The 24886-nt window shown below is 42.8% G+C and overlaps 1 protein-coding gene across 3 annotated transcripts in view; it reads right to left on the bottom strand.

Annotated features, from left to right (window-relative positions):
* Positions 1-3266: 3266 nt before the first annotated feature.
* Positions 3267-24886, bottom strand: part of IFNGR1 (interferon gamma receptor 1) — a 36896-nt gene continuing 15276 nt past the window's right edge. For all 3 annotated transcript variants that reach the window (XM_074990481.1, XM_074990482.1, XM_074990483.1), the window contains 6 exons: positions 22744-22858; positions 22333-22505; positions 19902-20050; positions 16161-16335; positions 7545-7660; positions 3267-4710 (listed from right to left, as the gene is read on the bottom strand). In XM_074990481.1, the coding sequence (XP_074846582.1) occupies positions 4147-4710; positions 7545-7660; positions 16161-16335; positions 19902-20050; positions 22333-22505; positions 22744-22858 (1292 nt within the window). In that variant the 3' untranslated portion in view covers positions 3267-4146. The remainder of the gene's footprint in view (positions 4711-7544; positions 7661-16160; positions 16336-19901; positions 20051-22332; positions 22506-22743; positions 22859-24886) is intronic.

The raw sequence follows: 24886 nt of genomic DNA, 5'->3' as shown, positions 1-24886 counted from the left end.
AGGCTGGAGAGGGTGGTGTCACATGTGAGATTCTCAGTGCCCTTAAGCAGGGGCGAGCAAACCTTTTACATCAGGCCCCACTTTTTGTCCTTGCAGTTACCAGAGGCCACCCAACCTGTCTAATATAAACCAAACCAAAAGGATGCTTTCACTGCAACACTTGCTTTAACAGAGCCAAGTGACAGTTTTGACCTTTTGGAATCTAAAATGCAGTGTACAATCAGAGGGCATATGAGGTTAGGTCTATGTGAGTAGAATAACTGTGACTTGGAATAGTGTCCATTTTATAGGTATGTCACATAGTGTTGGCTGTGTAGTGACACATCTATTAGCTCCTCAGAGCTTTCTGCCACTGGGCCTTGAACTAAGGCTATGTCTACATTAGAGCATACAGTCAATTTTAAGGGAGTTAAGGCTATTTTATAATGTACTTGTCTTCACTACCAGTATCATTAGGTTGATTTTAAGGGGTCCTAAGGTCGACTTTTCTACTCCAGCTTTTTCACGAGGAGCAATGCCAAATTCGAACTTACAAGGTCAGTTTAATGCTAGTGTAGACAGTTTCCAGAAGTATACCAAAATGCCCCCAGTGTGTCCGTTCAGAATGCTGCTTTCACCTCCGCTGTTCCACAGATGAGCAGGAATCAGGAAGCAGCCTGGGCTCTCCAGCTGCCCCCTGCACCATACAGCTGCTGGGATCTCCAACTTGACTCCCACACCATGCAGCTGCCAGGCTTTCTGGCTGCCCCCTCTGCACCATGTGGCTGTCGTCCCACCACATGGCTGCCAGTTAAAATGAAATTAATCAAAATAAACTTTCAAAATGAAGCATTTCAACAATACCAAAAAACAACTTTTCAATAGCTCTAGACTGAAACTTTTCAGATATTTATTTCTGCATTTTACATTTCTCAGGACTGGCCCACTAGCTTTGTAACGGCGTTTGCCAGTGGCAGTCTATAGAAAAGTGGCATGAAAATGTGTCTGGTGGTTTGTTTTCAATGGGAGTGGGGAGTGAGGGCAATGCACTCTGGGATGATGACATCAGACACCCACAATCACTTGCAGCATATTATTTTCCTATATCACACTGGCACAGAAACCCAGAATGCAATGGGCGTGCAGGAACTGTGGGATAGGTACCCACAATACAAAGCTGGCAGTCGATCTTAGCAAAGGTAATGGGGACACACTATATTGACTTTCTAAACTTGTGGACACGCACCATCAACATTATAAAATCTAGTGGTATAAGGTCAACTTCAATAAATGCGACTATTTCCTAGTGTAGACATAGCTTAAAAAGGAGCCACACCTCCAGAGCTAGGACTGACAGGGTGGGGTAAAGAAGCAGTCCATTGTTTTGAGAGATCAGGTGAGGAATCAGCTAAGGCGGAACAGGGGGCCATACTGTCATCTGTGTCAGGTATAACAAGAAGTCTTGTGGCACCTTATAGACAAACAGATATTTTGGAACATAAGCTTTCGTGGGCAAAGACCCGCTTCATCAGTTGCATCTGATGAAGTGGGTCTTTGCCCATGAAAGCTTATGCTCCAAAATATCTGTTAGTCTATAAGGTGCCAAAAGACTTCTTGTTGTTCTTGAAGCTGCAGACTAACACGGCTACCTCTCTGATGTGTGTCAGGTATGAGAGTCAGACTTGTCTTGGTCAAAAAGGGAATTCAGAATAACTCTCACTTTGGCTTGTTAAATTGTCAGCAGGGTCTTGGATAGGAGAGAAAACTGGGAATAGACATACAAGAGGCCCACCTCCTATGGGAGGATGAGGGAACTTCTGAGTGAATGTTTCCACAGGCCAGGCCTAAGGCAGTAACAAGCGTATTTTTTTTCCAGTAAACAGCGCAGAGAGATCTTTAGTCATATTGCCTCAAAGGGAAAAAAAAATGCATGTGAAAATGCACGAGTTCACTTCCCACTCACGGTTGTGCCACACATTCTGACGGAGGCAGTCAGCTGTCATGTCCTGTATCCCTGGTAGACAGCTGGGATGAGCACCTTGTGAGGTATGCTCCATTCCTGGATTCTGAGTGCTTCCTTGAAGAGGAAGATCAAGGGCACTCTTGGTGATTTACAGAAAACAGAGGTCCAGCATGACCTTCATATGGGTTCTCCTGGATGAAAGGCCATTCCTACCAGCACTTAGCTTCAGAGAGAGATATGGAGTGTCATTTCTGTGGACTTCAACTGTATTCAACTTCTGTGCACTTGCATCCGAAACTGGCCAGGAGACTTCTCCCTGACCAGTCAGTCTCAGACCTAGCTATGTGATTTAAACAGTTTTGAAATCCAGGCTAGAGGATTACAATTCATACAGGTTGCATCTTCTTGGCCTGGGACTCTCTGAACATGGCTGGACCCCGCGTGAGAGAATTTGCCAGCTTTGCCAAGTGAGGTACTCTGCCACCAGCCCCAAGTGCCTGCTGCAGACACCCTGCTTTAGCTTCCAGACCACCTCCACTGGACTCCTCGCCCAGCTGCTGCCAGTGTCCTAGGCAGCCGAGGCTCTGGCTTCCTGCCACGCTGCACCAGGGCTCTGAATGTGGCCCCATCCCCCACAGTGCTCCCAGGTGGGCTGCCCATGTTGTGTGTCTGGTCTGCCTGCCCTTCGGCTCCCAGGTTATCTTGTCAAGGAGCATTTGTGGTCCTGATGGATTACAGATGTTGCTGGATTAGAGTGATGGTTTTTGGAAGTGCAAAACCACACCTCCCCACCCCGATGTCAACCGGTGCAAAATGCAACAATGCAAATACTTAGCAACACAGACTACCATGAGCACGTCTTCACATTTATTGTTTTTTTGGTGAAGGATGTAATTATTTCCATTAAAGTATTTACATAATGCACCCATGAAATAAAGATGAACATTGGTATGAATGTAGTATATATCTGCAAAATTACAAGTTTCTAGACTTTATCCTGTATCTTGGTTTTATTTGATTCCATTTCAAAGCACTTCTGGCAACACAGTAAGCTCCTATTTCCACATCTTGTCTACAGGGGAAACTACATATTAATTGCAAGCATGAAGCCTTACAGGCCACAGTTACACTAGCAAGTTTTGTAGTCAAAACTAGGGTTTTGACAAAACTCGGGGAGATCTACACACAAAAAGCTGTGTAAATGCGATCTGTCAACAGAAGTTTTGTCAGAACATCACTTCCGACAGCAATGTCTGTATACAGATCGCTGTAGTGTAACTGTAGCCAAATAATAAGGAATTAAGATATGAAACCTCAATGTTGGATTTTCAATTTGATAGTTTTATGCTTCAGAGTTCCACCAGAGGATTTAAATAACGACACCAAATTACCGGGAGAAAGGGGGAAGTCCCCCCACCCCCCCAAAAAAAACCCAACCAAACAAAAACATACTCCACTGTCTCAAGAAAATAAAAAAATGCTATCAAATTTAAGAATTAGGAACAAATGCTGTAGAGGCTTCTTAAAGAAATAGGGTAGCTTAAGAATTCAAAATTAGATAGCATGGTAACATACAAGTTTCTCATATCCATAAGATATAATTGCATAATATGGCACCTGTATACAAAATACAAATAGAGCTATAAGCACAGTGTATAATGTGGGCATTTTGAAGGAGTGTCATGCAGTCTTGTAATTAGCACAGACAGTTATGTTCCACCAAGCAGATGCACTTTTAGTTCCAGAACAGACTCCAATCAAATCTGTTTTTGCCCATAGTGCCAACCTGATACGATGTACAACAATTCTTCAATGCATTTTATTTAGAAGTTGCTGCAGAATCTCTCCTTTACCATAAATATTTTCTTTTAGGTTATTAAAGAAGAATGCCAAAGGAAACTACCAAGTGGCTTAATGTGAGGCACCTTAATGACCACTTCTAGCACATCTTCACAGAAATGAAGGGAGGAACGCAATCCCCAATGCAACAGAAGGGATTTTCAAAAAAAGAGAAATGTCATTTTTCCACAGAGCCTTTATATAACAGCCAGTGTTAGACTCGACATATTGCAGCCACTTCTTTTTCTGCACTGGCATCAGAGACAATGCTAGTTTTAGTTTCCATTTGAGTTTCCTTCAATGTCAACATTCTCCTCTAAGTCACACTGGTAATCCCACTAGGATATCGATAAACTTCTAAATGACTATGCTGTACACACCATAGGACTCTCTGTAGTCTTCAATAATTCTTCTCCAGACTCATGCATGCCACCAGTATGTCTATATCCCATCACAGATTCCTCTTCACCAACTTCTATGAGCATATCCAATGGTACATGAGGTTTGTCATAACCAGAAAACGTGTTGCGGGTCTTCAGGTCTATGGAGTGTTGCACTTCAGTGCTGGAAGGCTCTGGGTCTGAAGGAATACTATGTAACTCTGCTTGGCTACTATCAGAATGAAAATAATTCTCTTTCATTCTTGGGCTTTGTTCATCAGAATCTATTTCAGCAACACTTTCTTGGACAGACATCTCTTCTGTTTTGTTTGGTATCTCCTGAGAACTCACATTGCATGTTTCGTCATTGCAGTCTTCAGAATTAGGGGTTCCTATTTCTTTAGGTTGGTCTACTTGTTCTATCAAGTCTACCTCGTCACTTTCTGGCAATATTGGTGTGGATGATGACGAGGTTATGACAGAGCTGTATTTTGTTTCAGGATTTGTTTCTAAAACGTTGTGTGACTTCAGGTTTCGTACCACAGTGACCTGAAGAGTATACAGAAGGTACTTTTAGTTATACATAAATTACATATTCTGGTGAAAATTTAGTTTACTGTCTCTATAAATCAAAATTTAGAGGCAAGACAAAAATAGTGCTTTAAAGTGATGCATATGTTAATTTAATTATATTTTCCTTTCAGTAATTCAGCTGGTGGTAAATGAAAATCAGCAGCAGACATCAGTATATGGCTTTGACACCAACAGACTTGCTGAACATGAGATGTCAGAAATGCACAAATTTGACAACTACATGGTAGGGATCTAAAAAAAAGTTTCCTCACTGTCAGCTTAGAAGAGGTAGTTGTATGTAAAGGTCAAAGAGGGAAGAGGAGGAAAGGAGCAGGAAACGGTCTTCCTACTCTTCTTATTTAAGCAATCTTACAAGCGTCAGCTACAAGGAAGTTAATTCCTGAAATTAGTCATTTTTTTCACCCACTTCCAGTCCAGCCCATTTGCAGAAAGCTGGGCGTGTTATTTACAGGAAAAAAAAATCCACATACCTCTGCCCTGACCAACGTAAGTTTCACTGGCAAAGTGCTGATGTGGGCAAGAGAGGTTCTCCTGCCAATATAACTAATACTGCTTATTGGGAGTGGTTTAATTGTGCCAGCAGAAAAGCTCTCTGTGGCAGGCAAAGAGTAGCTGAACAGTGGACTTCACAATGGCCCAGCTGTACCGCTACAGCTGTACCACTGTAAGGCACATAGTGTAAATGTAGTCTCATTCTCACAGTAACATGAGAGCCCTAAAACATCCCCTTTAAAATGTCTAGGTGTCCTTCCTGGACACTTCTCCCATACTGCTAAGCACAACTATCTGTTCTGAATCAGAAAGGGATACATCTCCTTGAAAATCACTCCACAAGAAGAGCACCTGAATTGCTTTGCCCGATTTTGAATAGCTGAAAAAAGATCAGTGAAGGGGCACTTTAAGGCTCTCAGTTAAATCTGTTGGGAACAGAAACAAAGACTATGGTACAGAAAACAATGTGACTTTAAAGTGTCCTAAGATCTGCTGCCTTTCTGGCAGTGGTGTCTCTTTTAACAAATTACCATTTCTTTTTTGTTATAATGGAAACAAGTATTGAGGATCTATCTTTTGCCTGTTCTGTGTGTTGTGAAAGTGACCACTCATTAAAAGTTGCCAAAGGACAGTCAAAAAATAAAAAAAACCAACAAAACCACATACACATGAATATACACAAGGCATGTGGTGTGTTCATGTATATCAAAGTAGTTAATAACTGCTGCAATTAATTCCAGACCAAGGGGTATGGAAGAGAATCTTAGATTGTGACTTCAAAGAGGACATATAAATCCCAACACGTCAAAAGGATTCTGTTTTCACTTCAGGACCCGGATAAAGTCTCAACCTCCAGAACCAAATTATAGTTAACTCCCTCTCAGGTACAGGAAATTGGATGTTAAGATCTAAATATACACTATAGAGAAATAGGAACGGAGATGTGTATAAACACAAAGCTCCTCTCTTCACTCATAAAATAATTTTAGGCTTTGACACGCATTAGTTCCTTGAAGCAGCTACAAATCCAAATTAAACAGCTTTTTTAATTGGTGAGTAAAGAGACTATTATATGTAAGCCTGAATATGATCCACAAGAATTAAACTTAAAGGATATTCTTTAAAAGCTACTAGTAACAAGAGAACAAAAATCTGTGATGATGCCTAATGCATCCACATCCTAGCTATAGTGCAGCTTCCAACATTTTAGCACCAGCATCAGAGAAGTCTACAACTTTTTCCAACAGTGTCTAGAAGTGAGAAAGGCAGCCATAATCTTGGTGTTCTTCTTAACAAATGTTCAGGCCAGAAGGGATGATTATCAAAGTCTAATTATGACTTCCTTTGACTCTGCAGTGTTATTATACAAGTTTTTTATACTTCCTCTAAATTACACAGTCATATACAGTGGCTATTATGGTGACAGAGGCTTTTATAAATGACAGGAGGTTTTTACAGATAAGGCTTTTGTAACTGACAGTGGAACAGACTTCTCAGGTAGTTTTGGGCAAAGCAAGTCTTGGTACATACACAAGCCTCAGGCTGCAGACTGAGCTTTAGGACTCTCCCCTGTTCATATGATGTTAAAGTCCAGGTTCCCACCTGAACACAAATATCTACACTGCAATTAAAACAAATAGCACAGGCCAGGTGTCTTACTGCAGTGCAGACACACCCATATACCTGCCTGTTTCTCTAGCCATAAAGCAAGGAAAAAAAGGTTTCCTAATACCATCAAATGGATCTCCTGAAGCTAGGTGTAAAGGTTCTTTGTTAAAAATAACTGACTTGAAAAAGAATTTAGCAATTCAAAAAGTTGTTTCCAGATCCCATGTCAAACTTAAGCACCACTCCCCCATCACATCATCCAGTAAAGCAAAACAAAAGTGCAATTAAGATATACAAAGTTAATTTTTTAAGTATGAAAACGAAATACTTGAACCTGGCCTACTGGAGCAAATTCAGTTAGAAAGGAGAAAGTCTAATATTAAAGGAAATATAAATCAATAAAAGATTACAGGTATATAAATTCAGAGCACATAAGATCTTTGTGGAAGGATGAAACAAGTGCAATGGATTTAGGAACCCAGACAGATATTGTAACAAAAGCTATTTAATAAGTTAACATTATGGCTATATAGTATGCAGTGTTGTTTACCTACGTTTCTCTCCTGCATGTTGCTTGTTATGTATTTCAGTAAAAATAATGGTTGTAAGACTAAGTTTATTAGATATTAACATATACTATACAATAGCAGACTGACCAGGTGTTATACTGAACGCTAATGTGAACTTACCAAAGACTTAGGTAGTTCAATTTTTCTCTCCTTTAGCTGTTTGCAAAGGCACACCACCGCCAAAATCAGTCCAACACCAAAGACAACAGCAATAACTGTTGTAATAGTTTTTAAGTCTAGAAAATTAGAGCAAAAATTTAATGAGAGGGATGGAACACAGGTCATTCCGGCATTCACAAAAATCTTAAAACAGAAATGGCACACAATCCTTAGAGCAATTAAGTCCACAAATGTAGGATTTACAAAACTGAGTGCATTATTTTGGGATTAAAAATGTTTGTAAAGAATTCTCTTTGACCAAACCAAACAGCTTTACTTTTTATTGACTTCTTTAGTTTTGAAGAAGACAAGGAAATACATGACTAAATTGTTTTTTCTGCTTTTCGTTAGTGACATTCAGTGTGGATAAGTAATTTCTTATTTTTAAAAACAGTGCTCAAAAACATGAGCACTGTTGAATTCGTGATTGCATTAGTAACAACAATGTATTTGGTCCCTAAAACAGAACTGGGCCCAGCTCTCCTGTGCCAGTGCAGGTATGCCCTAGTTTGGCATACTAAAGAGGATGGGTCTGCACCAGGAGTTATGAGAGAATCTCAAAAGGCAAGAGAACTCAGAACAGAGGAAAGAGAAAGATCAAAAGAAGGGCAAAGCTGGGTGGAGAGCTTCTGGGAAGGGAAGTACCTAAAGAAGGGAGCACTGAAAAAGTTCAGCAGTTGAGAGCCAGATCAAGCTGGTGAAAGCAGAAAGGCTCGGGGAGAGGATCGTCACATATGTTTCTCTAGGCCAGAGAGGAATGAAGGCTGAGAGGAGCAAACAGATGCCTGCTGGCTCTCCCAGCTGAAGAGCTAAGCTGGAGAGAGATGTAGTCTGAAGAAAAAAACAGATGTGTTGATGCAAGGACTAGAACATATTTGAGGAAGAAACAAGATAGAATAGTACCCCTGATAAAGAGGCTGGGGTGAGGCATGTTGTGGCACACCAGGGCTGTACCTAGGAGTCTAAGCAAGGTGAGACACTGGAGCATTATGAAGTGCCTCAGCTATAGTTGGTAAGCTGAACGATTATTAGGACTTGAAACAGTAAAATGTACTGTTTGGACTGTGCTGGGGAATTCTCAATTATAGCTGAGAGGCGGTTTGTCATGAATTAGCCCTGTGAAGTACTATTCACATTCCGAAAGCTTATGAAAACTTACTGGGGACTCTAGGACAAGGAGGAAACTGAGGCTGGTGCCCTAGTCATGCCACAGACTGCGGGAACACCATAACAATGTGATGGACAATCTGGCAGGTGACCAGCTCCTGGGAAAACAGGAGCTACGAGTGCCCGGAAGAAGGCAACCGAGACAGGAGGCTGCCTGCAGGGACATAACCATGTACCCTTCCAATGATCACCTTAGAACAGAAGCCCACTGTTCACATACCAATTTTAGATCACAAGGCGATGCAATTTATATGATGCATGGATGCAGAAAACTCCACTGGCCCTTTAAATGGGAGTTTCTCGATATATTAAAGGATGCTGGAAGAGAGAGTTTGAGGGATGCTTTCAAAGGCACAAATGGAAGATGAACAGGGTGGTTAACCAATTCCATTTTCTTCTTTGACAATCTCTCACTTCATTCATTTAAAACATTTTGGTGTCTAAGTTCTAAGCCTCAACTAAGCAGAATACTATACGGTCTGATGACTTGTTGGGAGAAAAGTGCCCTTATTTAGCCTAAAATTTTCCTTTACTGTTCAAACAGAACTTGTGCACAAATGTGTCTCTGGAATTGAAGGTTAATGCTTAAGTTGTACAGGCACAGAAATATGGAATAAAGGATCTCCAGTGGGATCTTAACCAGTGCAATACACATGCAACTGTACCACTGTTTAGGCTATTAAAATAATCAAGACTGGTTTGAAAGGTGGAAATTGCAGTTAATAGCCCCAGAAATTTAATGGAGGTCCTCACACTAGCTCAAGCATTCTCAGCGTGGGGTATCAGGGAGTTGTGATTATCCTTCCCATATTATTAAATTCCAGGGGGAGCACAGCATAGAAATGAATGAGAACACTATCAAATTTCTCTCTTGCATCCGACGAAGCAGGTCTTTGCCCACGAAAGCTTATGCTCCAAACTACCTGTTAGTCTATAAGGTGCCACAGGACTTCTTGTTGTTTGTGAAGATACAGACTAACACGGCTACCTCTCTGATATTGTTAGTGGGACATTGTAACAAAAACTGAGTTAGGACTTCGGTATTTGCATTTTCTCCTTAACTTACACCCAACATGTAGGTATTATGAAACAAAGTAAAGAAGAATAGCTATCCTCACTCATTTTTAAGTAAACCAAGCAAGTTTTACGCACTTGCTTTGTATCTTTAACGTAAGAGAAGGCTACTCACCTTGTGCAGTACCTGAGGTTCTTCAAGACAGTTGTCCCTGTGGGTGCTCCACTTCAGGTGTGTGCGTGCAACCCCCACACTTTTAGAGATTTTTGCTAGCAGTACCCTTGGTAGGCTGTGCACACCAGCAGGTGCTGGTCAGAGCCACTAATGTGCATGCACAGCCTGCTGCCCCCTCACTTCCTTCTCTGCCACAGAACCTATGTGAGAACTTCATAGCAGAGGAGAGGAAGGTGGGCAATGGAGCACTGACCGGGACAACCACCTTGAAGAACCTCAGTTACTGCACAAAGTGAGTAATGTTCACTACTTCTTTGAGGAGTGTTCCGGTGGGTGCGCCTCTTTAGGGGACTATGAAGCATCATCCCCTTGCAGGGCAGAAAAGGCCGGGGGGGGGGGGGGGGGGGGTCGTCTTCGGAGATGGAGTTGAAACTGTTGATAGGATCCTATGTCCAAACTGTCCTTCAGCTGAGAAATGGATGATTGCATAATGTTTTGAGAAGGTACGGAGTGATGCTCATGCTGCTGCTTTACAAATCAGTGGGACACACTTAAGGAAGGCCTCTAAGGAAGCCATTGCGCTCTTGGAATGTGTCCATACGCCTGTAGGAGGCTGCTGTCTGCTCTTGTGGGCTACATCTACACGTGCCCCACACTTCGAAATGGCCATGCAAATGGCCATTTCGAAGTTTACTAATGAAGCGCTGACATGCATATTCAGCGCTTCATTAGCATGCGGGCGGCAGCGGCGCTTCGAAATTGACGAGCCTTGCAGCCGCGCGGCGCGTCCAGACGGGACTCCTTTTCGAAAGGGCCCTGCCTACTTCGAAGTCCCCTTATTCCCATGAGCTCACGGGAATAAGGGGACTTCGAAGTAGGTGGCGTGCTTTCGAAAAGGAGCCCCGTCTGGACGCGCCGCGCGGCGGCAAGGCTCGTCAATTTCGAAGCGCCGCTGCCGCCCGCATGCTAATGAAGCGCTGAATATGCATTTCAGCGCTTCATTAGTAAACTTCGAAATGGCCATTTGCATGGCCATTTCGAAGTTTGGGGCACGTGTAGACACAGCCGTGGTAACATAAGCGCATGCATTCGTAAACCCATTTTAATAATCTTTGTTTGGAGATGGCCTCTTCTTGCGAATGCTCTGTGGCAGAAACAAACAGCTTGCAGGATGTGCAAAAAGTTTAGGTTCTATAAATATAAAATGCAAACACTGCATGCACATGAAGAGTATGTACCACCACCTCTTTTACAATTACAAGGGGTTTGGGGTAGAACACAAGGCGGCAACCAGGTTCATTACCGCAGAAAGAGGAGACCACCTTAGGAAGGAACCTCATGAAGTCTCATGACTATCCTGTCCTTGTGACATTTTGTATAGGGAGGGTCAATCTTAAGTGCTCCCAATTCTCCTACCCTCCTGGCAGAAATGACAGCTACTAGAAATGCCCCCTTCATAGGTAAATGTACAGGAGAACAGGTGGCAAATGGTTCAGAAGGTTTTCTCATAAGGGCACTGAGCACCAGCTTTAGGTCCCATGGCACAGTGGGGGCTGAACGAGTGGATAGATGTTCTGTATGCCCTTAATAAACCGTTTTGTACTGAAATGAGCAAAGATGGAAAAAAAACATCTCTGTGCGGATGGAATGCCATAATAGCTGCTGCACAGACCTTTAAGGAACTAAGAGAAAGTCCACCCGTCTTTAACAGCATGCAGTCTAGAATGTTGGGGAGTGGAGCCGCTGATGGTGACGTGCTCTGAGCGTGGCACTATGTGGAGAAGTGGTGCCATTTACTAATGTATGTCTTTCTTGTGTTAGCTTGCCAACTGTTGAGGATGACGTTCTGGACTGCTGTCGAGCTTGCTGACACTAGTGGAGTTAGCCAGTGAGATGCCATGCCCAAAGCTGAAGAGCTGGTATGTTGGGGTGAGTCATCTGGCTGCTGTTCTAAGTCACGAGGTGAGGAACTAGGGAAACTTGCCAGGGAGGTTTTGTGAATGGCTGTAGAAGGTAAGTGAACCAATTTTGGGCCACTAGTATGACCCTGGCTCTGTCCTGTTAGATCTTTTGTAAGGTGCGGCTGAAGAGTGGAACCTGCAGAAAAAACATACAGGAGAGGTGTGTCCCACATTCAAATGAATGCATCCCCTCGAGTGTTTACCCAGTTCCACTCAAGAAAAACATTGAGGGCATTCTGCATTGGTGGCTGTCGCAAAGAGGTCCATTGTAGTGCAGCCCCAATGTTTGAATAGCTGATACAGGATGCTGGGGACCATCTCCCACTTGTGGTCCATGCAGAAATGAGTTTTGAGGTTGTTGACTTTAGTGCTGTCTGTGCCTGGGACGTAGGCAGCTATCAAGTCTATCTTTTGCTGAGTGCACCAATCGCAGAGGCATACTGCTTCCATGCATAAGAGTGGGAATGCCCCTTGTCTTGATGATTTATTTAATACACGGTGGTTAGGTTACCTGGATCATTTTGCCATGTGTCAAGGGGAGGAAGTGGTGGCATGCATTGTTTGCCACCTTCAGCTGGAAAAGATTAAAGTTGAGCTGTGTGGCATGCGAAATGTGCTCCCCCACCCAAGGAGGGAGGTATCCATGGTGATGGTAACTCTTGACATCTGCTGCTGGAAGGGTGTGCCTGTGCGGGTGAAGTTAGGTCCATCCACCAGGAGAGTGAGTTTTTGATTTTTGTTGGAATATAAAGGACCTTGTTGGCCTGGTGGTAATGAGGTCTGAATGCACACCTGAGCCAGGCCACAAAAGTTGCTGCTGACATGCGCCCTAGGAGTTGGAGGCAGGTGTCTTGCTGTCATCTGTGGGCTGTTCTGTGCATCCAAAATGAGATTTTAAAGCGTCAGATCTTGCGTGGGAAGCGATGCTGTTGCAATGGTGCAGACAGGGTGAACTCCGATGAAGTCTAGTGTTTGAGTTGGGGTGAGCATGCATTTTGGTATACTGATATGGAGGCTGAGGTTCACAAAGAGATTCATGGTCATGTGTACTGCTTGCACTGTGGCCTGGTACGTGTTGCCCTTTGACAGACAATTGTCCAAACTGGGAAGAATGGTCACCCCTGCCTTGCATAGGTGAGTGACCACTAATACAAGGACTTTGGAAAATACCCACATGCATAGTCCAAATGGGAGCTCTCTGTACTGAAAATGTAGTTTGTGTACTATGAAGCAGAGAAAGTGTCTGTGTGAGAAATGAACAGCGATATGAAACTAGGCATCCTGTCGATGGACAGACAATCTCCTTTCTCCCGACCTGGGATTACTGTGGCTAGAGCCATATCCTTGAATCATTCTATGCAAATATATCTGTTTAGTTTGTGTAAGTCCTAGGTGGGGCACCAGCCTCTTGTTTTCTTCCAGGTTGATGAAGTAAGGTGAATAGAAGCCAGTCCTGTCTGTGTTATGTGGGTAGCTGCTCGATGGCACACAGTTGTGGGAGATAACATATCTCCTGTGTAATGGTGTCCTTGTGAAATAAACCCCAGAACAGGGATGGATAGCGGGGCTAGGTAGGCGGAGAGGAAGAAAAAGTGAAACAACAGCCCATTTGGATAATTTCCAGCACCCATTTGTCCAAAGTAATGTGGTACCAGGCAGACTAGAATGCTGCTAGGTAGTTGCCAAATGGGGTAGAGTGAGTGAGCAATGGTGGAAAAGGTGTGGCTATTTGGCCTTCCACCAAGCCCTCAAAATGTCTGTCACGATGTTGATGGTTGCAACATGGATAGTTGCTCTGTTGGTTGTCTATGTCTGGTCTATCTTTGAGTCTGTCGTAGTGTCCCTGAGACTGTGAATATGAAGCTGTATGGGAGCTTTGGCTGAATGCTCCAATTGGTTTCTTCTTATTTTCAGGAATGTAAATGCTCAGAGATTTTTAAGGTGGTTACGCGAGTCCTTGACCATGTGGAGAGCTGCATCAGCGTTCTCCTCAAAAAGTCGATTACCATCGAAGGGTGAGGTACCTCTACTCTGGCCTCGACCTCCTTTGGGAATCCTGATAGATATATCCAGAAAGCTCTATGCACGACTGCTGTGTTCTTGATTCAGCAGAGCATGCTCAATCATGGGATCCTTGTCACACTGTTTGAGTGATTAGCAAACCTCTTGTATGTTGGATCTATACTGATCTTTTCTGCTGTCAGGTAAATGGTCAATAAAGGCCACTATATTTTCAAACATATTGTGCATACGTTTTGACAAAAGTGCCCTGTAATTGGCAATTCACAGTTGGATTGTGGCAGATGTGTAGGCCTTCCTGCTGAATAGGTCCATATGCTTCCAGTCCTTGTAATAGGGCATGGTGCAGGCTAAATTCTGGTTGCCCTTCTGATTAACTGCATCAACCACAAAGGAACTGGAGGACAGATGTGTTAAAAACAAAAACAACAACAACAAAAAACCAACCACACACACACACACACACTCTCTCTCTCTCTCCCCGTCCCTCCCTCCCCCTCCCCCCCCTGGTTCCCTGTGGTACCACACAGTATTTAATGACCAGAGCACTTGCAAGAGAGGAGGATAGTGGTGGGGGTCTCGTTGTCTTGGCATGGTCGACTAATGCCGATTCACCAGTATGGTGAGTTTGGCAGTGGGTGAAGCCTGCAATATGTTAATGAGCTTATACTGGGTTTCAAGAAGATGCTCTAAAGATGTCCCAAGGTGGGAGGGAGTGGCATAGTATCATGAGGAGATGAAGAGGATATATGTGCTGGTGCCATAGGCTTGTCTCCTTCCAAGTCTTCTATTTCAGACTCCTCCAAGTCCTCTATTGCAGGCCCCTCCTCAAGCTCTGCCATTGAGACAGCAACTGAGGTAATGGGTGACCTTGTGGTTTCAGGCTGTTGCTGCGGAGGCTGAGGGTGCTTGGTTCTGTATGGAGCCCAGGCATCCCTCAAGGGCCAGTGGGGAGGCACCGTCAGGGGTGGTGGTACTCACTGAGGTGGCTGCCACGCCGCAGGTGGCTGGTATGCCTGTGGCTTGAGAGATGAATGCCATGGTGCATTAGTATCCTGTGAGGCTGCATCTTCCTCATCACTGCACTGCACCGAGATTGATCCTGTTAGAGTCATGCAAAGGCTCAGTCTGCTTTTTGTCTGCTGATTTTAGGGGTAACTTTGGCAACCCTGCTGCCTGCATAGGCAGAATTTGTGTCTGCACCGATGCTACTAACAGACTAGATGGCAGCACTGGAACAAGAGATGGCAGCACTGAGGTAGCCTGTGGTACATAACTACACAACTTTGGAGGTGCAGATTTACTCCTCTGATGGGTGCTGGATTTAGAGCTGCCCCAAGACAAGTGCTTCATGCCTCGGGTTGCATTGGTACTGGAGACACCCAGTCTGTCCTGGTCCAGTGTGGTCAGTGCCACTGGTACTGGCAACTGTTTCACTTTGTTGCTGGGGAGACTGTCTGAGAGACCAAATGAGACCATGTCCTGTGATGGGCATGGGGACGGTCTCTTGAGCTGAAGCCCACAGGATCCACCTTTTCTGAGGCAATTGCGGGAGACTGTTGGGTAAGTGAGGTGGTTTGTTCCAGGTCAGAGGCAGTCCGGAGAGACTTCTCCATATGAAGTTTCAGCTGAAGCTCTCTAGTGTTTCTGGTCCTGGCTGTGAGCTTCTTGCAGTGAGGGCACTTAGCTGCAACGTGCACCTCCCCAGACATCAGACACACTGCATATGGCCATCCGAGATTGGGATTGAGAACCTGCAGGTCAGGCACTTCTTAAAGTCAGGAGAGCCAATGGAGAAGTGGGGAGATAGTAGGCTGTTCATGCACATTAGGGGCTTTGACCGGTGTGTGCCAGCCGCCGGTGTTCACAGCCTGCTAAGGGCACTGCTACTATAAATCTCTGATAGAAGTGCAGGGGCAAATGCACACTTAAAGTGGAACACCTACAGGGACACTCCTGGAGGAAGCATTTTATGGTTCTCTTGAATCCAGCAAAGCCTGTACACTTCTGATCATCAGTTTCCACTGAATATCACAAGTGTAATTGTAAAGTCTGTCTTCCAACAATTAATGTAATTATTCATTTGGTATTCCCTGATTACACAAGTCTAGCTGCAAATGAAACAAATTATGATACCAGTCAAATAGAAAATGACAGTCATACAACTGCAGGACAGTGTTAATACAATACCAGTTAAGAATCTTCAGAAATATGGATCAGATTTTTATAAATTATTTTTACCTAGCTGCTGTTTAAAAGGAACATCAATGCAACTTTCATTTGATCGGGAAAATCCTCGAGCCAAAACCAATGCTGAATGACCTTGGGCTGAAACACAGTAAGTGGACCCGGTAGAAGAAACTGGAATGTATATGCTACAGGTCTTCTTACATGGGTCTGTTTCAAGCTCTTGGATCTAGAAGGAAAGCAATGTTAGATTCAGATCCCTAATTATTTTGAACTTACAATATTGACTCAATGTAAAAGTTAGTATTGACATCTTACAGGGTCATAGCTTTTAAAGTGTTGGGTATCGGACCTGTTAGCTGTGCGTTGCAACAACTGTGCATCTCTGCTAAAAGCTATGTGTAAGACAACAGCTCTAATATCTAGCATTATTAAGAACTCACATCATAGTACCAATAGGTAAAGTTTGCAAGAGAATCTAAATTACTTATGTTCTTAAGTCTCATTCATGTTCAAATGACACTTATGCTCTTAAGCCACTTAAAAATGGGATTTAGGGACTTAACGAAAATTTTATCCTATGATGAAACATGTCTGTTTCTGATTTCTTTGTCTTGCACCCAATGATTCATCTAGTATCCTTATTGAGGAAAAGTGTGCATGCAACATCTTGGAAATCACTCCCTCAACATTAATTATGTTTTCAAGGAGTAAAGTGGGCACATATAAAAAGTTATCAATATTTCTGAAGTCCCCTGAAGACTAGCAAAAATCCAATTTTGAACTAGGCCAGTTTCCAAAATTTGAGGTAATAAAAGATGGAACAGCGTAAACTAATACAACTTAAACATTTCCATTCTAAGGCTCTTTCAATTGCTTATAACTGAGATACCTTCCTCTATCAAACTTAACTGGTTTCCATTCAGAGAACTGTTTGGTTTTATTTTAGCTAGAGCATAAATGGTCTGGCACTTTGAGAGCATAGCTCTCATTTCTGTTAATAATGTCACAAGCTTTCTTTGAATTGCTCTAGTGGCCTAGTTTATAAGAATATACATTTCAAATCTTCCCCAGAGGTGGTCCCTAGGCTGTATACCTTTAGGCTTCCTGGTGAAAAGCTGCATTGATTTTGAAATTAAGGATGTAGATGTGTACACAAAGTACCCCTTGAACCCAAACCAGGTTTAGTCTACCTCCTACCCAAGATCCATAAACCTGGGAATCTGGGATCCCCCCTCATCTCAGGCATTGGCACTCTCACTACAGGACTGTCTGGACATGTGGACTCTGACTCTCTCCTCAGACCCTATGCCACCAGTGCTCCCAGCTTTCTTCAAGATACCAACTTCCCTAGGAAGCTGCAATTCTTTGGTGACCTTCCTGAAAACACCATCCTGGCCACCATGGATGTAGAAGCCCTTTACACCAATATCCCACATGGAGATAGACTTCAAGCTGTTAGGAACATTATCCCTGATGAGACCGGGGCACAAATGGTGGTGGAGCTTTGTGACTTTCTCCTCACCGACAATTATTTCAGATTTGAGGACAATTTATACCTTCAAATCAGTGGCACTGCCATGAGCACCCACATGGCCCCACAATATGCCAACATTTTAATGGCTGACATGAAACAACGCTTCCTCAGTTTCTGTCCCCTAACACTCCTCCTCTACTTGCACTACACTGACAACATCATCGTCATCTAGACCCATGGGAAAGAGGTTCTTGAAAAGTTCCACCATAATTTTTTCAACAGTTTCCACCCCACTATCAACCTTAGCCTGGACCAGTCCACACAAGAGATCCACTTCCTGGACACTATTGGGCAAATAAGTGATGATCACATAAATAGCACCTATACTGAAAACCCATGTACCTCTATGCTTATCTATATGCCTCCAGCTTCCATCCATGGCACACTACATGATCCATTGTATACAACCAGGCACTTAGGTACAACCACAGTTGCCCCAATCCCTCAGACAGAGGCAAACATTTACAAGACTTTTATCAAGCTTTCCTGAAACTACAATACCCACCTAAGGAAGTGAAGAAACAGACTGACAGAGTCAGATGTATACCCAGAAGCCACCTGCTATGAGACAGACCTCACAAGGAAAACAAGAGATACCACTGGCCATCACATACATCCCCCAGCTAAAGCCACTCCAGAGCATCATCAGTGACCTGCAATCCATCCTGGACAATGATCCTTCACTCTCACAGACCTTGGGAGGCAGGCCTGTCCTCTGCTACAGACAGCCTGCCAAACTTAAACAAATCCTCAGCAGCAACTACAGACCACAACACAGTGACTCTAAACCTGGAACCCATCCCTGCAACAAACCTCGCTGCCAACTCTGCTCACATATCTACACCAGCGATATCATCACGGGACCTAACTTCAACCATACCATCAATGGCTCCTTTACCCGCACATCTACTAATACAGTATACGCCATGATGTGCCAACAATGCCCCAATGCAATTTACACTGGCCAAACTGACAGTTTCTATGTAAAAAAACAAACGGACATAAATCAGGCATCAGGAATGGTAACACAGAAACCTGTAGGAGAACACTTCAATCTCCCTGCACACTCAGTAACACATTTAGAAGTAGCAGTCCTACAACAAAAAAAATTTCAAAAATAAAATTGAAAGAGGAATTTCTGGACTAGAGTCAAATTTGCAAATGAATTACATCAACCAAGGATTGAACAGAGACTGGGAGTGGTTGGCCCATTACAAAAGCAGTTTATCTGCTGACAGTGGGTTACATTCCCCCGACTGAACTGGCTTGTTTTCTCCACTCTTGATTTTCACTGCTCCACACACTAAATTGCTGATAATGGGTCATGTCTACCCTGACTGAATAGACCGTGTCAGTTCCAGCCCTCCCCTTTACTGGGACTCCCTCTATAAATCCTCCTCTGGAACCGCCCCACCCCCATGCATCTGATGAAGCAGGTCTTGCCCACAAAAGCTTATGCTCCAAAATATCTGTGAGTCTATAAGGTGCCACAGGACTTCTTGTTGTTTTTGAAGATACAGACTAACACGGCTACCTCTCCGTTACACAAAGTACGGTAACTTTTAGATAATTTAAAATCCCTGAATCTCCCAGTTTGGCATAGACACTGATTTTTGGCTCATCATAAAATATTTTCCAGTAGAATGGCTGACTGGAAAGTATTCAGTGAATGAGTTAGCTCCATGCATTGAAGAAAATTTGGGTCTTGCTGTATATGGAGTCAAATTCTGTGCATCATTATCATATACTAAATTCATACAAGTTAACTGATGTACTTTGAATCAACAGTAGTGACTGATTATTTGGACATAAGTGGAATAAATGAATAAGATAGTGGACAAGACATTTAATGAGGAGCCTTAAAGCAAACACTGAACAGCTCCCTCCATTCAATATAAGCTGCTCAAAGCACCACAATGAGAGATATGAAAAAAAAACCTAAATGAATTAGGTCTCAAAAAAAAAAAAAAAAGATACTTAGTACAGCATAGGTCCTACAGAAATAATTGCATGTGACCACATGATTAAAGATTACCACAATGAATACTCAAGACAGGGCAATGGTTGAGGCTCCACATTCAACATATCATTAATAACTTCAAAATTGTTTAACAAAGTCTCTTAGCATCTTGAAGTGTATGCAATTTACAGTTCTAAAAACCTATATTGATATATTCCCTGTGTATTTTGGCCTTTTCAAAAAAACCACCACCAAAAAAGCCACAGATAAGATCTAAAACTTTCAATTTAAAACATACCGGGTTTTCACTGGACCGATAAAACACCTTGTACGTGAAGTCCTTATTTTTAATAACAGCGGCTGGAAGTTTCCGATACGGGTGGCGAATCTCAATCCTGATTTGGTCTTTCTCAAGTGACATATTTAGAGTAGGTGGTCCTATTTTTCCTGAAACATAGGTGTACCGTCACTATTAAATTTAAAAATTTTGATACAGAATTCAAAGACAAATGTAGGGTTAACAGCTATGACATCATTGTCCATTTTCAAGAGGAAAAAAATTGTTTCCAAAGATATGCCAGAATACTTAGAATGCTTACGCATATGATGGAACAGATGCTGCAGAGGAACTGTACCTTGGTTAAGGGAATATGCTTTTGGAGGGGCACAAATACAACAATGGGCAGTACCAGTGAAGTCTGCCAGGTGGCTTATAAAGTTTACTAGAAAATTGTAAGCTTATAGGCGAGAGAGGAAAAAAGTCAAATGGTCTTTAAAAAAAAAAAAAGATTAAAGCGATGAACAAAAAGAGAATATGGCAGCCGGACAGATGTGAAGTGTATTTATACGTTATTACTTTGGATAAAGGGTGACTTTTTATTTCAATGTAGATACATCAACTAGGAAAGATACAAGCTACCTTGGAGCAAGCCACTTTAAAATCAAAACAAAAAAAACCTGTTCAAACTAGATTTTGCAGTGGGACGAAAATGACAGGGGCAATTTAAATGTAGTTAAGGGCCACAAAACCAATTAATATCCCTTAGAAAATAATTTTTAATTTTATAAAGAGGCTTCAAGATGTAGCAGAATACAAAGATATTGTGGTCAAAGAAGCAGAAGCCCTTGCTGTCCTGGGGCAGCTGGCTTGGTTGCTGCTGTAAGAACATGTGCTGTATTAGCAAGTCCTGCACTAATACCACAGGATTGGGTTCTGTGAAATGTATCTGCCTGCCCCACGTTCAGCTCCATGATCTCCAGAAGGCAGCAAGCTCACTAAAACTGGAAAGCTGCTGCCCCCTGCCTTTCTTCCACCAGCTGCTAGGGAACAACATCCTCTAAGTGGTAGAAAGAACATCAGCCCTTTAGCAATCCTCCATGTCCAAGCTGGCAGACACTCTTGCCCCTTTCCTCTGAAGGGCTGCCTCTTCAGGTTCAGATTTAGGTGGGTCTGGGTACTAACACAGAAAGGCCTGTATCAGCAGTGTTTATGCCCCTAGTTAGGAGACCAAGTAAAATGAAGCAGAGGGCTGGTTGTGGCAGGCTGCCCGTGGCCCATCCCTGATTTTGGTTAAACCAGAATAACTTTCCCTACATACATAAGGCCTTAAAATTCAGCTCCTTGACAGAAATAAGGAAAGCAAAACAAATGATGTATACAGGAGACTGAAGCACAAAATGTATCTGCTACTGTGATGAAATTTCACTCAAGTATCATACAGAATCTAAGAACCCTACATAAAAACAAAGAACATTACATTTGCAAAAAAAAACCAGAGTAATAAGCAATCTCAGGAATTACCACGACAATAGGTAAGAAAGTGGCTCATAAAAAATAAAGTATCAGTTTATTTAAGATTAGGAATTAGAAATGGATGTGATGAACTACCTTAATGGGCAACAAGTTTAAGAACTGAAGACACTTACACTTAAGGATTGGGCACTACAAGAATTTAGGGAAAGATTTATACAAAGTTTAACATTTATATAAATCACGGGACTTTAAATGCACCCCTTTTTGGTGTAAAATCTAAATGAAATGCTATTGACTCAGAATGTGCCTAAAACATTTTAAAAGTGAAAACTACACAGTACAACTTTGCACAGTACAACCTCAATTATCCAGCTATAAAAGCATACTAAATGCATTTGGTAAACCAAAAAGAGACTGTTGTATGCAGAAGGACTGCAATGCAATGGACTTTAAACACAGGACATTATGCTATGCAGCCATACTATAGTAGACTTTAGCTTCCACGCAACTGTTTGTTTGATCATAAAGTGGATAACTGAAGGCACACTGAATACAGATCACTTTGCCTAGCACTGTCCTGTAGCACACCTGGGATGTTTACAGTGACAGTGTTCTCGAAGGACAACACTGGTCTCCCTACCAGATAATGGGGCACTGGGTCAATAGCAAAATAAGAAAAGAGTATCAGGGAATGCATCACCAACACCCATTTCTCTTTTTTAAATATCTGGAAAGGTGCTCAGACAGTAGTTACTTGTATGGTCCCCTTACTACCTATAAAGAATGCTACTAAGCAACCCTTAGGTTCATCTTTCATCCTGAAGTTAATACTATGACATTCTGAACAAAACATAATATTGCACTAGAAAGATATTTATAGTCATCTTTTAGTTTAACAGAAATATTATGAATTCCATTCAACATGACCTCAAATCACATATCTGGATATAAAATGTATGGTTACATTTAAACTTACCATCCCGTCGCAGAACAAATTCTTTGGTCTCAACATACTCCGACTCTTCTAACCCAATTAAAGCTTTAACTCTAGCCCAGTGAGATAGACTCAGTTCTTGTATTTCATTAGAGAGGTCACAACGATGTTTTACTATATTCATGCAGGAGCTGACTGGCTTATATATCCCTGGCCTGTGAAACAGATTAAAGAATAAATTAAGGAAATTTTTACAAACATGATATTATACAATGCAACTCTCAGACTGGAGAAATTCTGTCTCCATTTACACTCATACTGAATTCCATACAGACTGTATAATTTCATTGTGTATAAATAAAACATTCCTAGAGATATGGTAAAATGAAAGGAATCACTACATGAATGCCTTTTAAAGAAAAATAAAGTACTGGCATAATACCAGACACTTACTCATAAGGTTTAATTTCCACAATAAAGTGAGGGGTTGGAACTGTGTGGAAGTAATCCCAGCGCAAGACAGTGACGAAGTTTAAGGATTCTATGACAACATTTGTTGGCAAAGGTACTAAAAAAAGAAACAGAACAATCAGTATCTTGATGAAATATATGGCTGTAGAATCCTCATTATTCCACTCCTTACCTTGCCTATGAATTTATTAACAAGTTATCAGTAGAAAGCGAACAAAACTGAATTAAGTTTTCACACAAAGTTGCACTGGTTTAACTATATCAGCCTTTTAAAAAAAACACGTTATTAGTTAAAACAGTGCATTGCCTACTTAGAACAAACATAAATTGGTTTAAAAAGAAAAACCACACACACACTTAAACAGTTCACTTTTCCTCATGTAAACAAGCCCACAAAAAGGTTATACTTCATTGTTTTCAGTGGAGTTCTCAACCACGTTTATTATTTGACTTCCCCCTCCTTTACTGTAGAGAGAGAAACCAACTTGAAAAGAAAATCGTATCTGTTTGAAGTGCTTATACCTTTTGTTGGTCGTATACAATTTTCTGACCACCTGGGAACCAAACACAATTTCGGCTACCACTAAAAGGTCAGGTGCATTTCTTTCTTTGCTTATGTTCTGGCTATTTCCTTCAGGTGATACCTCTAAGAGAGACTGTTTTCATGCCTTACATTGTAATCACGTAAGTCACAGGTGGGGAATCTTTTCTTGGGCTAGGGGCCACTGACACACAGGAAAACCAGGCAGGGGCCACATGAAGCACCCCAAGCCTCCTCCCCCAACTCTTTCTGACACTGCCCCCTAACTAAGATACCTCATTTCACTGAGGTTCAGGGGTTTCCCTAGGCGATATTAACTCTTCCAGGGACCTGTGGCCAGTAAATTTTGTGTAGGCTCCCCCCAGACTCTGGGGTGGATCCAAAAATGAGGGGGTCAATGTGTGGGAGTGGGTTGCCAAAGGTTGCAACATGGATAGAGGTGCAGAGTATGACCGAGAGAGAGGGTGCAGGAGCGGGATGGGGCTAAGGGGTCTGAGCAGAGCAGGAATTGGGGTTTGGGATCTGGGTGGGAGTTAGGTGCAGGAGTGGGGTCTGGGTGGGAGATAGCATGCAGGAGGGGGTGGGGTGCACAGTCTGGGCGGGAGGCAGGGTGCAGGAATGGAGTGGTAGTGTGGCATCTGGGGAAGAGGCAGCTGCTGGATGGAAGTGGGGGATCAGGAAAAGAGGTAGGGTACAGGAGCAGCTGAAGGTGGCATGTGGGATCTGGGCAGAAGGAAGGACATGTGAGGGGGTGGGATGCTTACTTGTGAAGCTCCTCAGGATCACACAACTCCATGATTACTTGCCTCTGCCCTCATCTGCTCCCACTGCCCGTGATTCCAGCCTTCATGCAAGCAGTTTCTTGATCTGCTGTTCCCCCAATGGAGGTAGTGGGGGATGGGGGAGACAGCAGCACACAGAACTGCTTCCTCCCCTCACCAGGCAGAGTCTATGGACCATATCCAGCCACTGAAGCGGGCAGCTGGTACTGATGCGCCGGCACTGGTGAGCCAATAATGTGGGGCATTGCAGGCCTGGAGTGCCACCACCAGCTCACACCACTGCGCACATGCGTGCGTGTGTGTGTGAAATGACGACAACGACTTTGAGCCTTGCGGGCCGGATCAAGGTTTAAGAATCTAAGCATGGAGAAAGCCTGAAAATCTACTTCCCTGGGAGATGTGGGGAACTTCTCCTACACACATATCATCGACTTCACAAATACAGCTTTTGGGTATCAGACTAGGGCCTCATGTAAACTTACCAGAGAATTTGCTTGCAAGACAACTAACAGCTTCTAAATTACTGTTTTGTTTTTTTTAAAGTACACATCTAACTTTTATAACAAAGACATTTTGAAATATGAATCAAAGAAAAGGAATGAAGCACTGTCTTAGTTTGCAAAAGTGAAACAACAGTGTCTAAATAAACTCTTTCTCCTGTGTTACTGGGTCATCAACTCTGAAATACGAGAGCCCGAATGCTAAAATTCACTACAGGTTGAACGGCTCTAGCCCAGAATTCTCCAGACCTGACTGGTGTAGAAACATATAAGAACAGCCATACTGGGTCAGACCAAAGCCC

This window comes from Carettochelys insculpta, chromosome 3 (genome assembly GCF_033958435.1).
Source record: "Carettochelys insculpta isolate YL-2023 chromosome 3, ASM3395843v1, whole genome shotgun sequence".
NCBI lineage: Eukaryota > Metazoa > Chordata > Testudines > Carettochelyidae > Carettochelys > Carettochelys insculpta.
Note: the sequence above shows the minus strand (reverse complement) of the source record. Positions and strands in the feature narration are given on the sequence as shown.